The 19,399-nt window shown below is 49.1% G+C and overlaps 2 protein-coding genes and 1 long non-coding RNA gene across 7 annotated transcripts in view; 1 reads left to right on the top strand and 2 right to left on the bottom strand.

Annotated features, from left to right (window-relative positions):
• The window catches only part of SUSD6 (sushi domain containing 6), a 58,346-nt gene extending 56,085 nt beyond the window's left edge, over positions 1-2,261 (bottom strand). For 2 of the 3 annotated variants that reach the window (XM_083607377.1, XM_083607378.1), the window contains exon 1: positions 1,531-2,126. The gene's annotated coding sequence lies outside the window, so the exon portion shown is untranslated. Of the gene's footprint in view, positions 1-1,530 lie in introns of all 3 variants that reach the window. The other variant, XM_083607375.1, reaches the window with a different exon arrangement.
• The window catches only part of LOC310759923, a 114,563-nt gene extending 98,031 nt beyond the window's left edge, over positions 1-16,532 (bottom strand). The window contains exons 1-4 of one of the 3 annotated variants that reach the window (XR_014546645.1): positions 15,563-16,532; positions 14,771-14,842; positions 14,089-14,143; positions 11,710-13,363 (exon numbers count right to left, since the gene is read on the bottom strand). This is a non-coding gene — a long non-coding RNA (uncharacterized lncRNA). Of the gene's footprint in view, positions 1-11,709; positions 13,364-14,088; positions 14,144-14,770; positions 14,959-15,562 lie in introns of those variants that run through there. The other 2 variants (XR_014546646.1, XR_014546647.1) reach the window with 2 other exon arrangements.
• On the top strand, positions 15,109-19,257 carry CCDC177 (coiled-coil domain containing 177). The gene is made up of 2 exons (XM_083606887.1): positions 15,109-15,421; positions 16,510-19,257. Exon 2 carries the CDS (start codon positions 16,529-16,531, stop codon positions 18,626-18,628), a length of 2,100 nt encoding a protein of 699 aa, XP_083463013.1. The 5' UTR covers positions 15,109-15,421; positions 16,510-16,528; the 3' UTR covers positions 18,629-19,257.
• The last annotated feature ends 142 nt before the right edge of the window (positions 19,258-19,399 follow it).

Genomic DNA, 19,399 nt, shown 5'->3' with positions numbered 1-19,399 from the left:
AACCACCACTTTGAATGAAATATTCAATAGAAAGTGTCAATGTACCACTCAAGCTGGTCTTGCATATACATTTTATAGGAAAGGAGAACTACGGTAATACATGAGAAGACCTTTTGTCAGCAGAAGGCTGTGCTGGTTTTTTCTACTTTAAGTTTATTATAGAACACATCCTAGCAGCTAACATTAGGCTCAAACAGGATCAGCACACCAGCCACGATTACCGTATATACGATTAGCAATTCTTACGTAAAGTTTCGTGGAAGAGGAGCACATTACTGGAAAGCAATGCATTCACTCTCTCTTAAATCCAATAATGGACTTTTATTCTTATTCATAGGCACAACTATTTTCTTATTACACCTCACAACTTATTTTAAAACAGAGATAAGCATATGAGTGCAATATTTCATCTTCTAAAGCACAAAAGGCTTTTGTAAAATAGCACAACTTTCTAAAGAGATAGAGATTTTTTTTAAAAAAAGTCTTCTTTCTTCCCCTATTCCTCTTTTTTAAAAGAGTGAGGTAGTTACTTACAGCCACACAACTTTCCCCAGGAAATTCAGCATTCGTAGAGCAGCGCCCAAAGTACAGATTCAGACACAAAGAAACTAGACATTACCAGAGCCTAAGAGTCATTTCACCACCCACACCACCCGCTAAAAGGAGGTTTCAGAGACATGGCATAAATAAAGATTGTGTTCCGTTATATCATCAAGCCCCAGAATTCTCTTTAGTAGCTGCCCCCAATGCAGACACAGGCACATCTGCATTTGAAAATCCATGTTCCCCACTGGTCTTCAACTAGTGGTTTGGGACATAGCCTGGACTAAGGCAGATTAGCACAGCAGTGCAATGATTGCAGAAACAAAAGGTAAAATAATAATAACAATAGGGTCGCTGAATGTTTGTGTGGGTTAAAAGAGGGTCACAGATCACCAAAAACTGCTGCAGCTAACTAGCCCATCCTCCAGCAACTTTGAGCGTTCTGGCATCTCCACCACAGCTTTGTCCTGACAAGTTTCCCAGGCGATGATGGGATTTCTTCCCAGGATTTCTCCCCCCACCGTCACCCTTGGGAATCTAATCCTCTGAAGCAATTTTTTTTTTGGGGGGGGGGGGAAGAGACGAAGAGAGTGGCTGTCAGTCTCCATCCACAGATGCTCCCGCAGAAAACAGGGCTCAAGCATCTTCGCCCTCCGCCCTTTCGCCCCAAATCCACCCAAACCGTCGCCGTCTGTACTCGGCGGCTCTTTTATTTTCCAGAAGCCGCCCCCCACCCCACCCACCCCCCGGGCTCCGCAGAGCAGGTGTGCGTGTCTGGGAAGGGGAAAGCCCAGGAACTCTTGACAGCCCCCCCCCCATGCCTGCCTGCCTGCCTGCCTTCCGCGCTTGGCTAACAAAGAACCAAAGGAGGTGGGGAGGGGTGGAGAGAAGGACGCGCCTTCAGCCCCACCGCCGCCAGCCTCCTCCCCACACCTTCCTCGCCCGCCCTCCCCTCCCCACCCCCTTTCCCGGCAGCGGCTCGCTCACCCAGCCGCGGCTGGTTCCGGGAAGAAGGCGGCCCCTTCTTCTTCTTCTCCTGCTACCTCCTCCTCTTCGCTCCAAGGCACTGAGAGGCTGGGCTGCTGCCGCCGCCGCTGTTGCTGCTGCAAGGCCCGCGTGCCCTTGTCTGCCTGGCCCTGGTTCCGGCAGGGGAGGGACCCGTCTCCTCTTGGCGCAGGGCTCGGCCAATGCAACATTCGCGGCCGCCAGGGGAAATAAACAAACAAGCGAGGGGGTTTAAATAGATAGAAATGCCAAGGCTAAAGTAGCTCCGGGGTAACGTCGCGAGGGCGGCGGCGAAGGCGAGGGCACTTTCCCTCCCCCCCTTCTTCCTCTCGTCTCCTCAGTCCGACCCTTCTTCTTCGCTCCGACTCCGCCGAGTCCCGCTTCCTCCTTCGCCGCCGCCGCCGCCGCCACAAGCAACAGCCGCCCTCAGTCGTTGCTCCGCCTGCGCTCTAGCGCGAGCTCGCCTCACGCGCCGGGCCTGGCGAGTGGGAGGGGAGGGAGGCGGGGGAAAGAGGGCGGCCTGCCCTCCCTCGGCGAGGGTTTAAAGGGGCAGAGGCAGAGCAGCTGCTCCTGCCGCCTGCAGGGTTGAAGTTAGTACCCGCGGGAGGGAAAGGATTGATCGGGGCGAGGCTCCCCAGGCCGGAGGAATACAAGGAAGGGGAGGAGCCTCGCCGGCCGGCCTTAACAACGCGGGAGATCAGCCAGCGCCTTCCCGCACGTGGACTGCCGCCCCCCCCCCGCTCTCCTCGCGCGGCCTCCGCGGCTGTGGGAAGAGGAGGAGGAGCAGCACCCTCCTCCGGGGCGGGGAATATGGGAGGAAGAGAAACAGGCAGGAGGAAGCGGGCTGGCTCCGTTCTCTTCCCATATGCGAGGTTGCCCACTTTGCGCCCTGTGGCTTTGGGGTATTTTCGTCTCTTCTCGTATTGTGCCTTAACTCTGAGCGCAGGGGGACTTGACTTCTCTCTCTCCCCCCCTCCGCCCTTGTTTTATTTATTTCTCCTCTTCAGCGTTAAATGGGCCAGGGTTGTCAGAGGAGACAAGCTTCCGAATGCAAAATGTTATATACGCTAGAGAACAAGTTGGCAGTTGTGGTTTCTGTCGCCAACCCCACCCTTTCCACAATATTGCCCTATCCTTTCTGTCCTCTCCATTTTCTCTTTTGCCACTTTGTATTCGTCCCTTTTATCGGATCAACCTGCTTATCCATTCCATACCCATTTCCCCCCATTCTTTGCTCGCAATCCATCCTCATCCAGTGCCTGTCTGGACTTCTGCTGTAGAAAGTCAAATCTCTGGATAAGTTATTTCCTCGCTTTATCAAATGAAAATTCCGAGTCTTGCAGCTCCTCCCCTATCTAAATAAAACACTATTTAGCATCCAGAAACACACTTTTGTGAGAGAAACCGCCAACACTAATAATTGCTGCTTTTGTCACTAATTTCCCAAAGAGGTGCAGCAAGAGGCCCTCTGAGGCACTTTTCATACAGCTTTTAATCTCATATCTTTGTCACTGGTTTTGAAAGACTACACATTTGTTATTCCGCTTTGTTTTCTTGTTATTTCAAACTCAAAAGAAGTGCTTAAGGCTTGACAATCTGAAAGTACACAAGCCTTTGCAAAATCAGAAGCCCACAGATTCTTTGTACCAGGAATGAGGAACTTGTGGTCTCCAGATTCTCTCTCCCAAACTACAGCTCCCATCTTTTCTGGCCACTGGCCATCCTGGGGCTGTATCCAATTACCGTAAGTCCATCCCAAGAGTAGACTCAAAATTAATGAACCTAAATTAGTCATGTCTATTAACTTCATTATGTCTGTTCTGAGTAGGACCAGCACTGGATACCACCTCAAAGCCACAGGTTCTGCTCTGTATTCTTGCTCATGTGGGTGTGTTCATGAGTTAAATTACACTTTGATCACACTTTTTTTTCTTCCAGTGCTCAAATCAACCAAGGTGAAACTGAAAAAACTGTCAGATGTCTCTTTTCTGAAGGCCTGTTTTGTATTCATTGGGGGACGGGGTGTAATATTTGATACATTTATGTATATTATTCTGTGTGTTCATAATAAAAGGTAAATACATTTCCTTAGTGGCAAGGCGATTGTGATGGTATCACCATATTTAAAATTGGTTACACAGCTTAGGTCCAAGCTATCTGAAAGAATGTTTTGGCTCATATGCAACTGCCTGGGTTTTGAGATCTTTCTTTGTTTACCTATGCAAGAAACTCTTTCTTAGCACCCACAATTGTTTGGGTTTCCTATTAGGTATTTGTGTCTGGAGTCCCAAGGCAAGGTCTATCCGTCTTCTGATGTCTAAGTATGCAAACATAAGGCTACAGAAATGTAGCTCCCTGCCAAGTGGCCTTTCATCTGAGCAAATTCTCCCTCATGGTAGTGTGCTGTGTACACCATGTCCTGTGATCTTGTGTTGCAACATGGGTGGGATGGTTGTCAATTCAGGGATGTCTGTAAAAAATGTTTTAAATCCCTCCTATTGCATCAGGTTTGAGCTGATGTAGAATCACAGTGTCAACAACAGTGTGGCACTTCAAGTCAATCATGTCAAGAGCCTGATGTGTTCCTACTGCCTGACAGGGGCTCCAACCGTGTCACCTGCCCTGTCCACTGGAAATTCCCCATGGGTAGGCAAGAATCCATTGGGTAACTGGCCACGTCCTACCACGAGAAAAATTGTTCATTTGGAAAGCCCCATATGACATGGCATGAACTAGGTTTTCTTTTTTAATATATCCTCATTCTTTCTCCTTTTGTCTTTTTTTGTCTCTCCTAAAACATAGTTTTTAGTGAGCTAAGAATGACAGTGTAAAAAAGAATTGATTCCAAAGAAATGGAAAATAACAGCAAGGAAAAACAAATACATAGACAGCACAAAGGAGACATGTGATACCACATGCCAAATATACCCCAAGAGGCCATGAAACCCTTCAAGTCCTGCTGCATCAATCTCTTAAGAAAGATAGGAAGTGTTAGATGAGAGTCAGACAACTGCATCATCTGGCTCAGTATTTGTCTATAATGGTTGCCAGCAGCTCTCCAGAGTTGCAGGCAGGGGTTTTTCCTAGCTCAACCAGGAGATGCCAGGAATTGAACCCAGGGACCTTCAGCATCCTTAATAAACTACAGCTCTGGGGGGGGGGGAATTGGGGAGACGCTATGACTGTTTAAAGTGGTATCATAGTGCTTTAAATGTATGGTGTGCATGAGGCCAATATTTTACATCCTAACAACTAAGCATACTCAGGGTTGCTTGTATTAAGCAGACTATGCAAGAATACCCATAAAGAACATACACCTGTATTTCATGTATTTCAAACTTTCAAGGACAGTAGGCGCACACAAAGTGCAAGTTTGATTCATATGGTTCAGTGAAAGCTAAGAGGACACCTCCCATTTGGCTTCCTGACAGGCACTTTGCTTGTCCCTTAATAATAAACATACTCCAAATGCAATTCAGCAGCCCTTTAGAAACCAGTCATTTCCTGCATTTTACACGTGTGTATTGCAAACATAAAAACATATGCTAAAAATGACCAGGGGGCAGGGAGGGAGAGGACAGGTTGCCTGTAAGTGCTGCCCTTTTAGCAGTCTTGATGACACAATGTCAGCCTGTGCACCTTCTAGGATAGCATTAAATTCACAGGTTCCTGCTTAAAAAACACCCTGAGCCTTTATAAATAAAATGAACACGTGTGTGTGTGGAGAAAACACACAATGTATAAGTATGCACAAAATGGCAGGAAACATTTTGGTTGTGTATGTCGTCCAGAGTGGCTGGGGCAACCCAGCCAGATGGGCAGGGTATTATTATTATTATTATTATTATTATTATTATTATTATTATTATTATTATTTCTGACTGAAGTATAACCAGCAATGACAAGGTAAGGAAGGCTAATGTAACACACTTGCTTGTCTGAAAAAAGAGACAATGCACATACTTCTGTAAACCAATAAAATCTTTAATTAAAAAAAATACATAAAAAAGAAAGCTTGTTTGAATTTGGTCCAAGGACATGACTACATGCTAGCTGTCAACAACACATTACCTATTCAAAATGCTCTGTGTATAAACAGCATCTATTCAGAGGCAGGAAACAGCTGTATTATCCACTTATTAGATGATTTCTACTGAGACAGGAAAGCAAAAGGTGAAAGAGCTGCACAAGAATTCCCCTGCTGTTTGTAGCATACCCTCCAGCATTTCTCCGATGAAAATAAGGACGTCCCATTCTATAATGATAATTTTACTATTTATACCCCACATCTCACTGGGTTGTCCTAGCCACTCTGGGCGGCTTCCAACATAAATAAAAACATAATGAAACATTAAAAAAAAAACCCACTTCCCTATACAGCAGGGATGTCCAACTCCCAAGAGATTGCGATCTACTCCTGGAATAAAAAAACTGGCAGTGATTACCCATTTGGGGGGGGGGTCCAAAGTTGTTGAGTTTTTTTAAAAAAGGGGGAAGGGGGAGCAACATAGTTCTCCTGCTTTTGGGGGGGCACTCCATAAATCGCTCACAAACCAATAGACGCTCCGCAGCTCTCACCTATGACACAGCTTCATCCCCACTGGGGCCGTCGCAGGGAAGCAGGGGACAGATGCCAAGAACAGTCTTACGACGGCCGATGCCATGGGTAGACCGGTACTGTTGGGGATCCAAGAAGCCTCCTAATGGAGTGAACTTGCAGCAGCCTGCTGGCAGGGACTTCCTAAACACCACTGTACCAGGGTGCCTGTGGCCTAGCAATGACCGACTCACGCCAGGTCAGGACGGCATGCACACGGATGCTCTTTTTCCACTGTGGAGAAAAATGAGCCAGCGATCCACAATCTATCACAATCACCTGGGGGTCGACCTGTTGATTGTGGTCAACTGGTTGGACATCCCTGTATACAGGATTGCCTTCAGACGGCTTGGGGGGTAAGATAACGCCATACCCTCCAACATTTCTCCAATGAAAATAGGGACATCCTAAGGAAAAGTAGGACATTCTGGAATCAAATCAGAAATCGGGGCAGCTTCTCTAAATCAGGGATGTCCTTGGAAAATAGGGACACTTGGAGGGTCTGTTGTACCTCGGGTTACATCAGCTTCAGGTTACATACACTTCAGGTTACAGACTCCGCTAACCCAGAAATATTACCTCGGGTTGCGAACTTTGCTTCAAGATGAGAACAGAACTAGTGCTCCGGCGGCATGGCAGCAGCAGGAGGTCCCATTAGCTAAAGTGATGCTTCAGGTTAAGAACAGTTTCAGGTTAAGAACGGACCTCTGGAATGAATTAAGTACTTAACCCGAGGTACCACTGTATATGCTTTAGTTTGATTTGTGTCTTCTTTCTGCAACAAGAAGCAAAAACGCAGAGGAGAGGACTGCAGGGGGTCTCTCTACCACATGTAGAGACTCCCTAGGTTTTGCAGGGGAAACGGGGGTGTCAAAACTACCTCCTGCCTCACATCCAAAACCATCCAAGGCTGACGGCTGGATGTGCGTGCCGCCCTCATGCTGCCAGGAAGGGAACCATGGCAGCAGAGAGATGCACAGGCAGAAGCTGTCAGCCAGCTGGCACTGGGAGTTAGGCTGAAGGAAAGCAATGAAGCAGACAAGCACTTGCTTCCCTCTAGCTTGAGGCCTAATGGGGAAAAAAGGACCTGACTGTGGAAAATAAACAGCTTCCTATCTTCCAAGCCTAAATTCCTACCCAAACAGACCCTTTAAGTCAGTGTTCATCAATGTTTTCAGACCTGGAACCCAACATACATTTGGGGGCCCATTTCTCTCTCTCTCTCTCTCTCTCTCTCTCTCTCTCTCTCTCTCTCTGTGTGTGTGTGTGTGTGTACCATCTATTTGAATGGTGGTAGTGCCGCTGTTTTGACCCATCTTAGCTCAGGCCACAACCCTGTACTGGCTCGCAACACACCTGCCGGAGACCAATGCTTTAAGCTGTGAAATGAGGCCTGCCATTTTAGAGTTTAAAGGTTCATGGAGGTGCGGTGAGGTGCAGTGGGGGTGGGGAAATTGGTCATGGAGGGCATGCTTGAAGATTCACATTCAGAACAACCTGCCAATAATGCTTGAAGATTCACATTCAGAACAACCTGTCAGTAATGATTGGCAAGATGCGAGTGGTGATGTGGTCTAAACCACTGAGCCTCTTGTGCTTGCTGATTGGAAGGTCAGCAGTTCGAATGTGCATGACGGAGTCCGCTCCCGTTGCTCTGTCCCAGCTTCTGCCAACATAGCAGTTTGAAAGCATACTAGTGCAAGTAGATAAATGGATACTGCTGCGGTGGGAAGGTAAACAGCGTTTCTGTGTGCTCTGGCACTCGTCACGGTGTCCCTTTGTGCCAGAAATGGTTTAGTCATGCTGGCCATATGACCCAGAAAACTCTCTGTGGACAGACGCTGACTCCCTTGGCCTGAAAAGCGAGATGAGCACTGCACCCCATAGTTGCTTTTGATAGTAACAATAACCAGGGGTCCTTTACCTTTACCTTTTTACCAGTTGATTGGCAGATGTGTTGTCCTGGCCACCTGACAAAGTTGGCCCATGATCTGGCCCACCCTACCCAAAAGGTTCCTGAAAGTTTTCACAATGCCCCAAGGCCTTCAGAGAGCCTTTGGCTCTGAGGGATTCTGAGTAACTCACCACTCCTATCTTCTCTGCCCATTCCCATAAGCAGTGGCAAGATTAAAAAAAATGGCAAAAGGCTAAACACATGCTATATGTACAGAAGAATATGAGAAAATAAGAAGAGCCTTGCTGAGTCAGGCCAAAGGTCTATTGAATCCAGCATCCCATTCTCCCCGTGTCCTCGGGGAATTCCACAAACAGGAACTGAATGCAACAGCACTCCTCCCAGGAACTGGTATTCAGAGACATCCCTGAAATTGTAGTCAGTGTTTCAGATGGAAATCAGATTAAAATCTGAGGTTTCCCCCCACCCCCAACTGCTTAACCTGATCCAGGAAGCAATTTCATGGGCGTCAACTGTGCAAAAGTTCTACCAACCATGCCAATCCCGCTTTGTCAATACACCTTCTATTTTTAGCAAATATAGACTAATATAAACATTTAGCCTTTTCAGATCTCGGTGCGGGAAAAGGCACACTGCTTGGGGAGTGTTCTCAAAGCCTTGGAAGTAATTGCTATGGTTGGCTCTTGAGCTTTCCTCCTAGATGAATGGTATTGCCATTCGTAACAACCAAAAGGAACTTTAATGTAATGCATGACAATGACAGTGCGTTCTAACAAAGTACTAATGTGGTGACACACATAATAATGCCGTTTGTTCAAGGTCCCACCATGAGTTTCTTATTTTGGAGCACCTCAGGTAGCAAACCTCTTCGCCTTTCAGCCCTTGTTCAATTGTTTGAAAGTTGGTTGATTGAAAAATTAAAAATAAAGTAACTAATATCTGATCAGTGAGTGCCCTCTAGTGATGAGAAATATTTAAATCCTCTGTCTATAGATTGGAAATTCCCTATGACATCTGCCTGTTTACAGTTTCTAAGCACCGCCCTTTAAATTCAAATGTGAAATCTTATCTGGATCTGACTCAGTGTAAAATCTGTGTTTCTTCCTCCAGAATTAAGCACAATGCAAGCTGGGCTGAGCAATCCTATATTCATATTAACCCAGCACAGGAGATATGCCACCACTGCACTGGTAGAACGGCCGCTATATCCAATCCATGCTCAGTCCAGGGCAAGAGGAAAACACCCTAGCAGAAAATGCAGAAGTCAATCAGGAACTATACTGGCAATAATGCCCCTAAGCTGCCTATGCAGGAACAAATAATGAACTCATGACAATCGGAACATAGCATGACTAGTGGCTGTTGCACGTGCTGAGGTGCTGGTGTCTGTCAGGGCTGGTTCAGCATGAAGACTCAGAGATGAATAATAAAGCTAATTCTTTTATTCAAGGCAATAGAACACACACAAACCTGCGGCAGACCCTCCAAGTGTCTCTATTTTGCAGGGACAGTCCCAGATTTGCAGAAGCCACCCCAATTTCTGATTTGATCCTGAAATGTCCCGCTTTTCCTCAGAATGTCCCTATTCTCATCAGAGAAATGCTGGAGGGTATGGTAGGATTTTCATCAGAAAAATGTTGGAGGGTATGGAGTTATCTGACCCCAAGCCACCTGAAGGCAGCCCTGTATAGGAAAGGTTTTTATAAAATAATGTTTAATATGTAATTTTTAAAATTATTTTTATATATGTTAGAAGCCACCCAGAGTGGCTGGGCAACCCAGTCAGATGGGTGGGATATAAATAGTAAAATTATGATTATGATTATTATCATGGAATAGGACATCCCTATTTGGAGGGATGTTGGAGGGTATGCTAGACTGGCCCTGGTGAAGACATTCACAGAACTAGAGTTCTGGGTCTCCCACTTCCTCCTAAGCCTCCTCCCCACCCGTGTGTCTTCCCAGCAGTCTTAAACTCCGCTGGAGAGGGGCCCTCTGAGCTCTCTGCTCTGTAACATGCAACACCCTCTGAGTCCTCCTCAGAGACAAGCGGGGAGGAGAGCTAAACACAGTAGGAGCTGCCTACTCCTGTGAATCCGTCTCAGCTTCAGCCCCCACCTCCTCCTCAGCTTCTTGTTCTATGTCTGCAGTGTTTTCCTTCTCTCTCTCACTCAAGCCTGTTTCTTGTTCAGCATCCCCCCATTCCTCCTCTGTCTTCATTGTCCCACTACCACTCTCCCAGCTCAGAGCTCTTCTCTTCTGAGGCTTCCCTGGGGTCTTCGGGCTGGAGCTCCCCACCATTCCTCACCACCCAGCCAGTCCCTGACAGTGTCCTCATCACCCTGAGTTCATAGGCTCTTTCTCTATGGACAACATATGAGCATTATCATCAGTTGAGTCCATGGTGGGTTACCACTAGTGGTGTATCGTGGGTTGCCAGGGGCATGTCTGTCCCTTTTATACCATTTTTGTATTTTCTGGTTGTGTACTTGGCCCTTCCTTCCTATGATAAGCTTGTCCAGGATATTATGGCCATTCAGCCAACAGCGCTATCTTCTCTCAAAGCATAATTATAGTTATGAGTTGCTCTGCAAATTACTTCCTTCCTGTCAACACTGAACGTGAGCTTTCAGAGTAGCTTTAATTGTTGTCTAATCCAAGAATGGGGAGTGTGTGGCCCTCCAGCTCCTAAACTGTGACACTCCTTTCTTCACATGGCAACTATATTTTCTGTGCTCTATGATTTTACACACTGCTGCAGAAACTGTCAGTTTCAATTCGAACTGTAAAGGCTTTCACTTCCAGCCATTTTTGAAATTATGTTAATAAGGCAGATGTTTCTGTTTGTTTACTTTGCCTTGTAATTAGAAGAGAACGCTTTAAAAGTATGTGTCAAGACAACATTTTTTTCTGTTGGTATAAACTATATGCTCTGTGTTCAGGGGTTTGCCGTGAGGTTGTTTTTGTTTTTTTGGTCTGGTTAACCCACATATAGCAATTGAAAGGACCCAGGAAAGAGGAAATCTCCAATTAACATCAATGCAAACCTTAATGCATGCTAATTTCAAGGGCAGCTCATTTAAACCACGGTCAGCTGATTTCTGTATTTCTACAGGATTAACTCTTCAACATCTGGCACCGAGGCTTGTTCTAAACATTATCAGAGTTCAAAAGCTTTTCTTCCAGCAATCTCCAATGCTGGCAACAATCCCAGATATGTGGAATGAAAATGAAGCATCAATGTGGTATACGCATGCGTGTGCACACAGACAAGCATGCCAGCCAAAATAAGTGATCCCACAAACCGTCCTACACAAACCAGCCTGGAACTAATAGATTCTATGCCAGGCTTCCTCAGCCTCGGCCCTCCAGATGTTTTTGGCCTACAACTCCCATGATCCCTAGCTAGCAGGACCAGTGGTCAGGGATGATGGGAATTGTAGTCTCAAAACATCTGGAGGGTCGAGTTGAGGAAGCCTGTTCTATGCAAATGCTGACAAGTCAAAATTGACTTTCTTGTGACTTTAATATATCTAACATTTCAGGAAAATATTAGATTTTGGAAGCTTCCCCATGGCAAGCTCAGTATGTGCATCTTGTTCTTAGAATGTGAATGACAAAATCAGCAGCAGGCAATTTTGTTTTATCCTTTAACTCAGTAGTTCCCAATTAGCTAAATACTGAGGACCCCCTATTTTTCAAAAGCCAATCCACAGACCCTCTACCTTTGAAAATTTTGATAACTCTATGGTGGTTACCTATACAAAACATTTTTTTAAAAACAAAATGTGGGGTAGCCCCTAATAAGCAAAGGATTTTAGGCATACTAAAAAACAGACTAGGGCTGAGTGATATATCACGATGCTGAAAAACAGATATCAGCAGCTAAACATCGCGATATTCCAATATATCACAATGTCTTAAATTTGAGATCGGGTGTGGGGATGAGGGAAGAAGTAGCCTCAGAGGTTGAAGGTAATGCCATGGTGCCTTGAAGTGAGGGCAATCAGCTCTGTTTTCCCTCAGCTTGAAGGAAGGCAGCTCAGATCAGCAGCATTTATCAGCCGAGATCGGAGGTGTCTTGAAATCGGCTGCCCTGTTCTACCTCATGCAAGGAGCGATATATTGCTGCATATTGCCAGGTCAAAATCGTTATCACAGTATGATTTCAAAAGTGAGTTTGGTCAATATATTGAAAAAATTGCACAGCGCTGAAACAAGACCATGGAATTTGTGATGTTACCATGCAAAAATGACAAAAAAATTAGTTGGGGGGAGGCAAGGGATGGGGCCACGGACCCCCTGGGTGTGTTCCCCAGACCCCTAATTGGGAACCACTGCTTTAACCAACAGCCAGATCCTACTTATGTTTCCTTGAAAGTGCAGCTGTGCTCACTGAGACTTATTCATAGTAAATATGCTTAGGATTTCATCATGTGTGAATGAAGAGAGCTCGGGATAAGAACACAAGAACCGCCTGCTGGAACAGGCCAATAGCCCATCTAATCTAGCATGCTGTTCTCACAGAGGCCAACCAGATACATTTCACTTATTTCAAGGAGACACATGGCCAGTTCCCTAATTGGAACCACATTTTTCAGCTGTGATGTTGGGGCCCATCATCAGACCCAAGGTCCTGAAAAGTTATTGGACTCCAACTCCCATCAGACCCAGACAGTACGATCAATGGTCAGGGATGTCAGGACTTGTATTCCAACAACATCTGGAGGGCCAAAGCTTTCCCAGTGCTGTTTCATTTTGCATTTTAATTGTTATATGAGTTTTGCAGGCTCCCCAGAGAACTTATGCTTTGGGGCGGTTATGTAGATCCAGTTGAGAACAAGAAATAAATCTTAGCATCCATTTGCAACATCAAAATGGCTCAAAGTTGCATTGCCCAAACTTGTGTTGCCCAGGCGTTTCTGCCAGCACAGCGAGTGGGCATGTTGCAGGGCAGATCTTCATGAAGCCAAGGGCAGCCTGTGTATGTAGGAAATATCATGCTCAATATTTCTCTGATCAGTTTGAGGTTATTATTGAATGTTCTCTACTGCATCCTGTAACAATAAAACCCAGACTGTTTTATTGCCTGCGAGTCGGATCAGAGGGGAGATACTGTTGCTTTATGTTCGGAGCACCATCAACTTTTGCACCTTCTCTCACGAACCTTGCAAGAATAGAGGAAACTGCCCAGAGCAAGCAGGTTAACCACTCCTTGGAAGAACAGCTGGGTGCACCCAGGTGACTGTTGCTGGGCCACTCTTCACGTTATCACAGAACAAGCGGTGGGATGGATTCTGTACCTGGGGGAGAGCAGTCTATGATGAGCAGAGACAGACTCACAGAGAGCGATGAACAATAGTCAGCAGCTGGAGCAGATGGTTCCTGGACTTAGAAACATAGAAGGTGTTGTGAGGAGGTGAGAGGGAAGAGGGAATGGTACCAAATGGGTGCTCTGTCAGTACAGTGGTACCTCGGGTTAAGTACTTAATTCGTTCCAGAGGTCCGTTTTTAACCTGAAACTGTTCTTAACCTGAAGCACTACTTTAGCTAATGGGGCCTCCTGCTGCCGCCGCACCGCCAGAGCACAATTTCTGTTCTCATCTTGAAGCAAAGTTCTTAACCTCAAGCACTATTTCTGGGTTAGCGGAGTCTGTAACCTGAAGCGTATGTAACCTGAAGCGTATGTAACCCGAGGTACCACTGTACCACTATTGGGGCTTGGGGAGAAACCAGATAAACTGTGATTATAGTCCTCCTCCCCCCGCCCCCGTTGGGGTTGTAGTGAAACTGTGTGCAAAGTGGTTGTCTGTTTTGTGCATTCAAGCTGTGAGCAGAGGCAGATTTAGGGGAGAGCAACCAGTTAGCCTGCACTGGGCACAGAGCCAAAAGGGTCTCGCAGGGACCCTTGTTGTTTGCCAGCAACAATGGCAAACAAAGCAAGAGGCGGGGAAGGGGGAGTGAACTGAATTTTGGTGTTGCCCCAAATTTTAAAGCCCAAAGTTGTCCACTGCTGTGAGATGCTTACCTGTATTTATCCAGTTGTGACATTGGTTAGAGTGTCCTTTGCCAACAGAGGGAGCCTGTTGGGAGCAAATGTTACAGCAATATGGTCAAACAAGATGTAGTCTTGCTGTATATAGGAGAATGGAGAAAGGGAGTGAGACATGAGAGCAACAGTTATATATATCCAGCACGTTTGCCCCTTCCTTTGTTTAATTGTATGGGGTGGCCTATCCTAGAACCCCCAGTTGCTTGAATTGAGTTTTGTATTGGGTATTTGGGGTTTCAGACACAACAATCCCTTTGTGTGCAAAGTGACCTTTCTCACTTTTCCCCATCACCAAGTCCCCCCGCTCCCTGCACAAATTCTAAGTGTGCACAGCACCAGGCCACAAAGATATAGTCCACGTGCTACATGCCCCATCATCTGAGCTGCGGTCTCCCCACCCCTGCCATCATCTGCAATGTGGAGATAGTGCTGCTGGCCAACCTTACAAAGCTGTTGTAAGGATTATGGAGATACCACGTATGAAGGTTTTCACAAAAGGGATTTTTCACATTTATTTATTTTAATAGCTTTTCTCCAAGAAAGGTTCTCAAAGTGCATGGCTACAAATAAGACAGTCCCTGTCCCTGCGTACAGGACACAAAAGGAAAACAGATTGGGAGGGAGGAGGAAATAAACAAACTCAGGTATAAGTTCTTACCTACTAAAATCCTAGTGATGTCCAACCTTAGTCATACTCAGAGACCCACTGTTGGCTATCACTCGCATTGAGCTGTAGAGGCAGGCGTGAGGGTTATTCAAAAGGCACATGGGGAAATACTGCAAGGGCAAGAAAACTCGCAGTACGCTCCATCCCCTCCTCTCTTATTCAGACCCCTCCTTCCTCCTCCTCCCCGCGTCCCCCGTCTCGCGGCAAGTGGCGCGGATCAGCGTTCCTCGCGCGTCTCTCCTTCCCGCGGAGCAGCAGCAGCGGAGACTCCATCGCATCCTCGCAGGCGGAGCTCCGAAGGCGGCGGCGGCGGAGGGAGGGAGGGAGGGAGGCAGGAGCCCCGCAAGCGAGGCCGGTGGCGGCGGAGATGGGCAGTCGCTGTCCTCTTCCACCTTCAGCTTAGGAGCCACAACATGCTAGGGGTTGCGCAGCCCAAGGCACCTGCCAGCTGCCTCCTCCCGGCCGTGGGCAGAGGCTCTGCGCGGGGGTTGCCGGGCGCCATGGAGAGGCCGCCGCAGCCGCCACTGCTGCTGCTGCCGCCCGTAACCTGATCTGCCCCCCACACGACACACTCACACACACACCAATACCCGTTTGGTGCTACATCATCGAAAGCCCGCGGAGCCCCCGAAAGCCAAAACGGTGAGTGATCGGCACCCCCTCCCCCTCTTCGCCCACCCCAGATGTTTTTGTCTGCGGCGAGGGGACTGATCGATTGATGCACGTTTTGCCATGGGGCGGGGGGGGGGGTGGCAGGGTCGCCGGGAGGGGCAGGCAGCTCACCGTTGTAGCTGGAGGAGAGTGTCCGAGGCTTTCCAAGGATGGCTGTTCCCCATCAGGGGAGCGGCGCTGCATCCCAGCGGCAGGGAGACGAAGCAGAGGCTTGTCCAGAACCGGGGAAACCGCGGAGAGGTCGGTCTCACGGGACCCGGAGGAAAAGCAAGCTTGCATTAGAAAGAGGCGCTTTGGGATCCTGATCCCCTCTGTCGTCCCCGCACCTACCCGCCCTCCCCTTTCTCCGGTGGGACTTCAGGGCTGCTAGATAGACAGCAGGGCAGGTGCGAAGGGGCTGGGGAGACGGAAGGGGGGTCCTCTTCAGCGCCCTCTTTTCCATCTCATATATTGGGGAGGCTAACCTTAATGATCCACGTCGCCCAGGGCCGAGGGAGAGGCGTTTGGGGCGGGGGAGCTTGGGTTGGGATCCCGCCCATTCACACATACACCGCCGTTAGGTTCCCCTCCCCTTGATCTCCCGTTACTCAGGACGACTTTGCAACTTCTCGCAAAACTCTGCACTCTTTCTCCTTTCAGTCACTGGGGCAAGAGCCACGGTGCATAGAAGCCAACTCCTAGGGGCCGAGGTCCCTTCGGCCCCCTCAATAAAATATTTGACACACACACACACACCCAAGCATTGCCATTCAAATAGTGTGCCTCTCTGCACCATGTCTTGTGATCGATTATGCGGGGTGCCCCCCCAATATTTTATTCAAGTTGGCACCCCTGCCACGGTGCGGGGAGTCTCCCCGGATGGATCTTGCCCGGGTGCTATGGGGGGATGGAGAAAGGTTGTGGGTTCCGCTGCTTCCCACTGCGCCCCCCCCCCAGGCCATGGAGACGCAGATGCCGGCTAATCCCTCGATGGCAGCAGATTAAATCCCGGCGAGGTTATTTTTACGATTGATCCTCCTGATTTCGCTGCTTCTGTTTTTGCTTTCGTTCCCTCGCAGATTCTGCAGGAAGCCAGGCATGGTGGATCCGGTGGCGGATGCGGGCGAGGAGAAAGACGCAGAGCCCGGGAGCGCAGCAGCAGCAGGTGGAGACGAGGCCTCGGCGGCGGCGGCCCCGGCAGCAACAGCAGCAGCAGCAGCAGCCAGTTCCTCCTCCTCGGCGGCGGCGGCGGCGGCGGCGGATGGTGCCTCTCCGGCGTCCGCCTCGGGCGCGGCGGCGGAAGCGGCGGCTCCTCCTGGCGGAGACGCGGGGCAGCTGCGCGAGGAATCGCCGATGCTTCACCTGGACCTGTACAACTTCGACTGCGCCGAGGCCGAGGGCAGCCGCTATGTGCTCACCAGCCCGCGCTCGCTGGAGGCGTGCGCCCGCTGCGCCGTCAAGCCGGTGGAGCTGCTGCCGCGCTCGCTGGGCGAGCTGGTCAAAGAGGCGCCCGGGCGCTCCATGCGCGTGGCGGCCGGCCTCTACGAGGTCTACGAGATGGACCGGCAGAGGAAGCTGCAGCAGTGCCGGGAGGAAAGGGAAAGGATTATCCGCGAGGAGAAGAGGAGGCTCTTCACGCCGCTCCTCACCGCCAGCCTGCCTTCCTCGCCGGCGCCCAGGATCGCCTTCAAAAGCACCAGCGGCAGCTGCACCCCAGTAGGGCAGACCAGGACCGGCTGCTTGCCGCCTCCTCCTGCTGCTTCTGCTGCTGCTTCTGCTGCTGCTCCCACGGGCGCCAGGACCAAGAAGAGCCACTCCTTGGACTCCTTGCAGAAGAGGAGGGATGGCCACTCCACCAAAACCTCCTCCGACTCCGGGGCCTCCTCCTCCTACAGCGGAGACAGTTTCCGGGACAAGTGGCCCAAGGAGCTGCCCAGGACTAAGACGGTGGCAACCATGACAGCCCTAGTAGGCCGCAGCTTCAGCTTGGGCGACCTGAGCCACTCGCCCCAGACGGCCAAGAAGGTGGAGAGGATCGTCAAGGAGGTGAAGAGGAAGAAGGGCCTCAAGGAGGTGTCGGAGAGGGACCGGAAGATCGCGGCGCTGATGATCGCCAAGCAGCAGGAGGAGAGCATCTTGAAGGAGCAGAGGTACAGTGCCCACCTGCAGTGGGACATCCAGCGGAGGCAGGCGGAGCAGAGGAGGGAGCGGGAGGAGAGGCAGAAGCAGAGGGCCTTGCTGCAGTGCCACCAGCTGTGGGAGTCGCGGCTGGAGAGGCGGCGCAGCAAGGTGAGCCAGGAGGAGCAGGCGGCCGCCCTGCTGAAGCAGAAGCAGAGCTGGCAGCAGGAGGAGAAGTGGCGGGAGCACCTGGAGAAGCAGGAGAAGATGAGGCGGGAGAGGCAGGAGAAGGCCCTCCTGGATGACAAGAAGAAGAAGCGCCACCAAGAGCACAACCTGAAGGCTCAGGAGGAGGTCAAGAAAGAGGCCATGGAGCGAGAGGTGCAGCTGCTGCAAGAGAAGCTGTCCTTGGCCACCCAGAAGAAGCTGAAGAAGGAGCAGCTGTTGCAGAAGGAGAAGCGGCTGCTCAACCAGGCCGAGAAGCGGAAGCACGAGATCATCCTCAAGGAGAAGGCCAAGCAGGAGGCCGAGGAGAAGGCGGTGCTGAGGGCTTCTGTGGAAGGGAGCCTCAACAAGGCCCAGGAGAAGTACGAGCAGCTGGTGGAGAAGAGGAACCAGGAGCTGAGGGAGAGAGCCAAGCGGGAGGAGATGCAGATCCAGAGGGCCAAGAGGGCAGCGGAGAGGAGGGACCGGGAGCAGAAGGAATACTTGAAGGCCTTGGCCAGGGCTTCCGAGCGGAAGCTGCAGCATGCGGCCCAGGTGGCCGAGGAAGTGGTGCAGCAGAAGGCCCAGAAAGTGGTGCAGAGCCGGCTGGAGAAGGAGAAGGTGCAGAAAGTGAACAAGAGGAAGGTGGAAGAGAATGAAGACATCCGTCGCAGGGAGATCTTGCAGTCCATTGAGAAGAAGCTGGAGCGGAGCGAACAGATCTGTAAGGAGAAAAAAAATGTCTTGGAAAACGCCCGGTCTGTTGCTCGGGCGTCGTTCCATGTCCGGGAAAAAGTCCGGGAAGAGATGAACATACGTACCTTTGACAGGATGGCCTTTGAGGCGGAATTGCAGGCCAGCCTAGTTAAGAAATAAACAGTCTTTTTTTCTATTTCAGTTAAGTGGCAAAACCTTTTTTTAAAACCTTATTTATTGTTTCAGGGGAGCACAGAAACTTTGGCAGCTACTTCACAGAACTTTTTCAAACTGCATTTGTTCAGACACCTGTTTCTGCCATTCCTGCAGAGGAAAAGGTATATCTTACCCTTCACTGAAGAAAATGTTGTTTACAAGGCTCAAAACAGGGACAAATAAATTTTCTACAACCTAGTGCTGCAGTAAAAGCTCCTCAGAAAATCACGGGCCATTTCAATTCCTCCTGAAGAAATTACCAAACAAGCAGCTACTTCCTTTTTTTAAACACCTCACACTTAATTTGGACGCCATTCGCTTTGGATCAGGCTGCAGCATTTGCATGCTGGGACTTGCGCTCCCCTTAATATATAAAGACGAGTGTATTTTACAGTGTTTTGGCTCATATGGTGCACTTTATCCATGCTCTTGGAATGGAAACACTGGAGCTTGTAATGGACATTTCTAGACAAAAAAAAAATGCAAGTAAAATTCTGATTAGGCCTGATCTATGGCATTAAGCAATATGCAGAAACTCTGGTGCAAATAAAACTATAAACATATGGGAGGTGTTTTAAAGCTCCTTTCATTAACTTTTTGCTGAGAGTTATTGGGTGGCATCCAGCTGTGTCCATCGCTGAAGGAAGGGATCCTCAGTGGAACAGGAAAGGGAGGCAATTTTCAGCAGTTCCCCCCAACTCATGCAGCCTCCCATGGTTCCTCTAGAGCTGAAGC

This window comes from Podarcis filfolensis (assembly GCF_964270895.1).
Source record: "Podarcis filfolensis genome assembly, chromosome: 1".
NCBI lineage: Eukaryota > Metazoa > Chordata > Lepidosauria > Squamata > Lacertidae > Podarcis > Podarcis filfolensis.
Note: the sequence above shows the minus strand (reverse complement) of the source record. Positions and strands in the feature narration are given on the sequence as shown.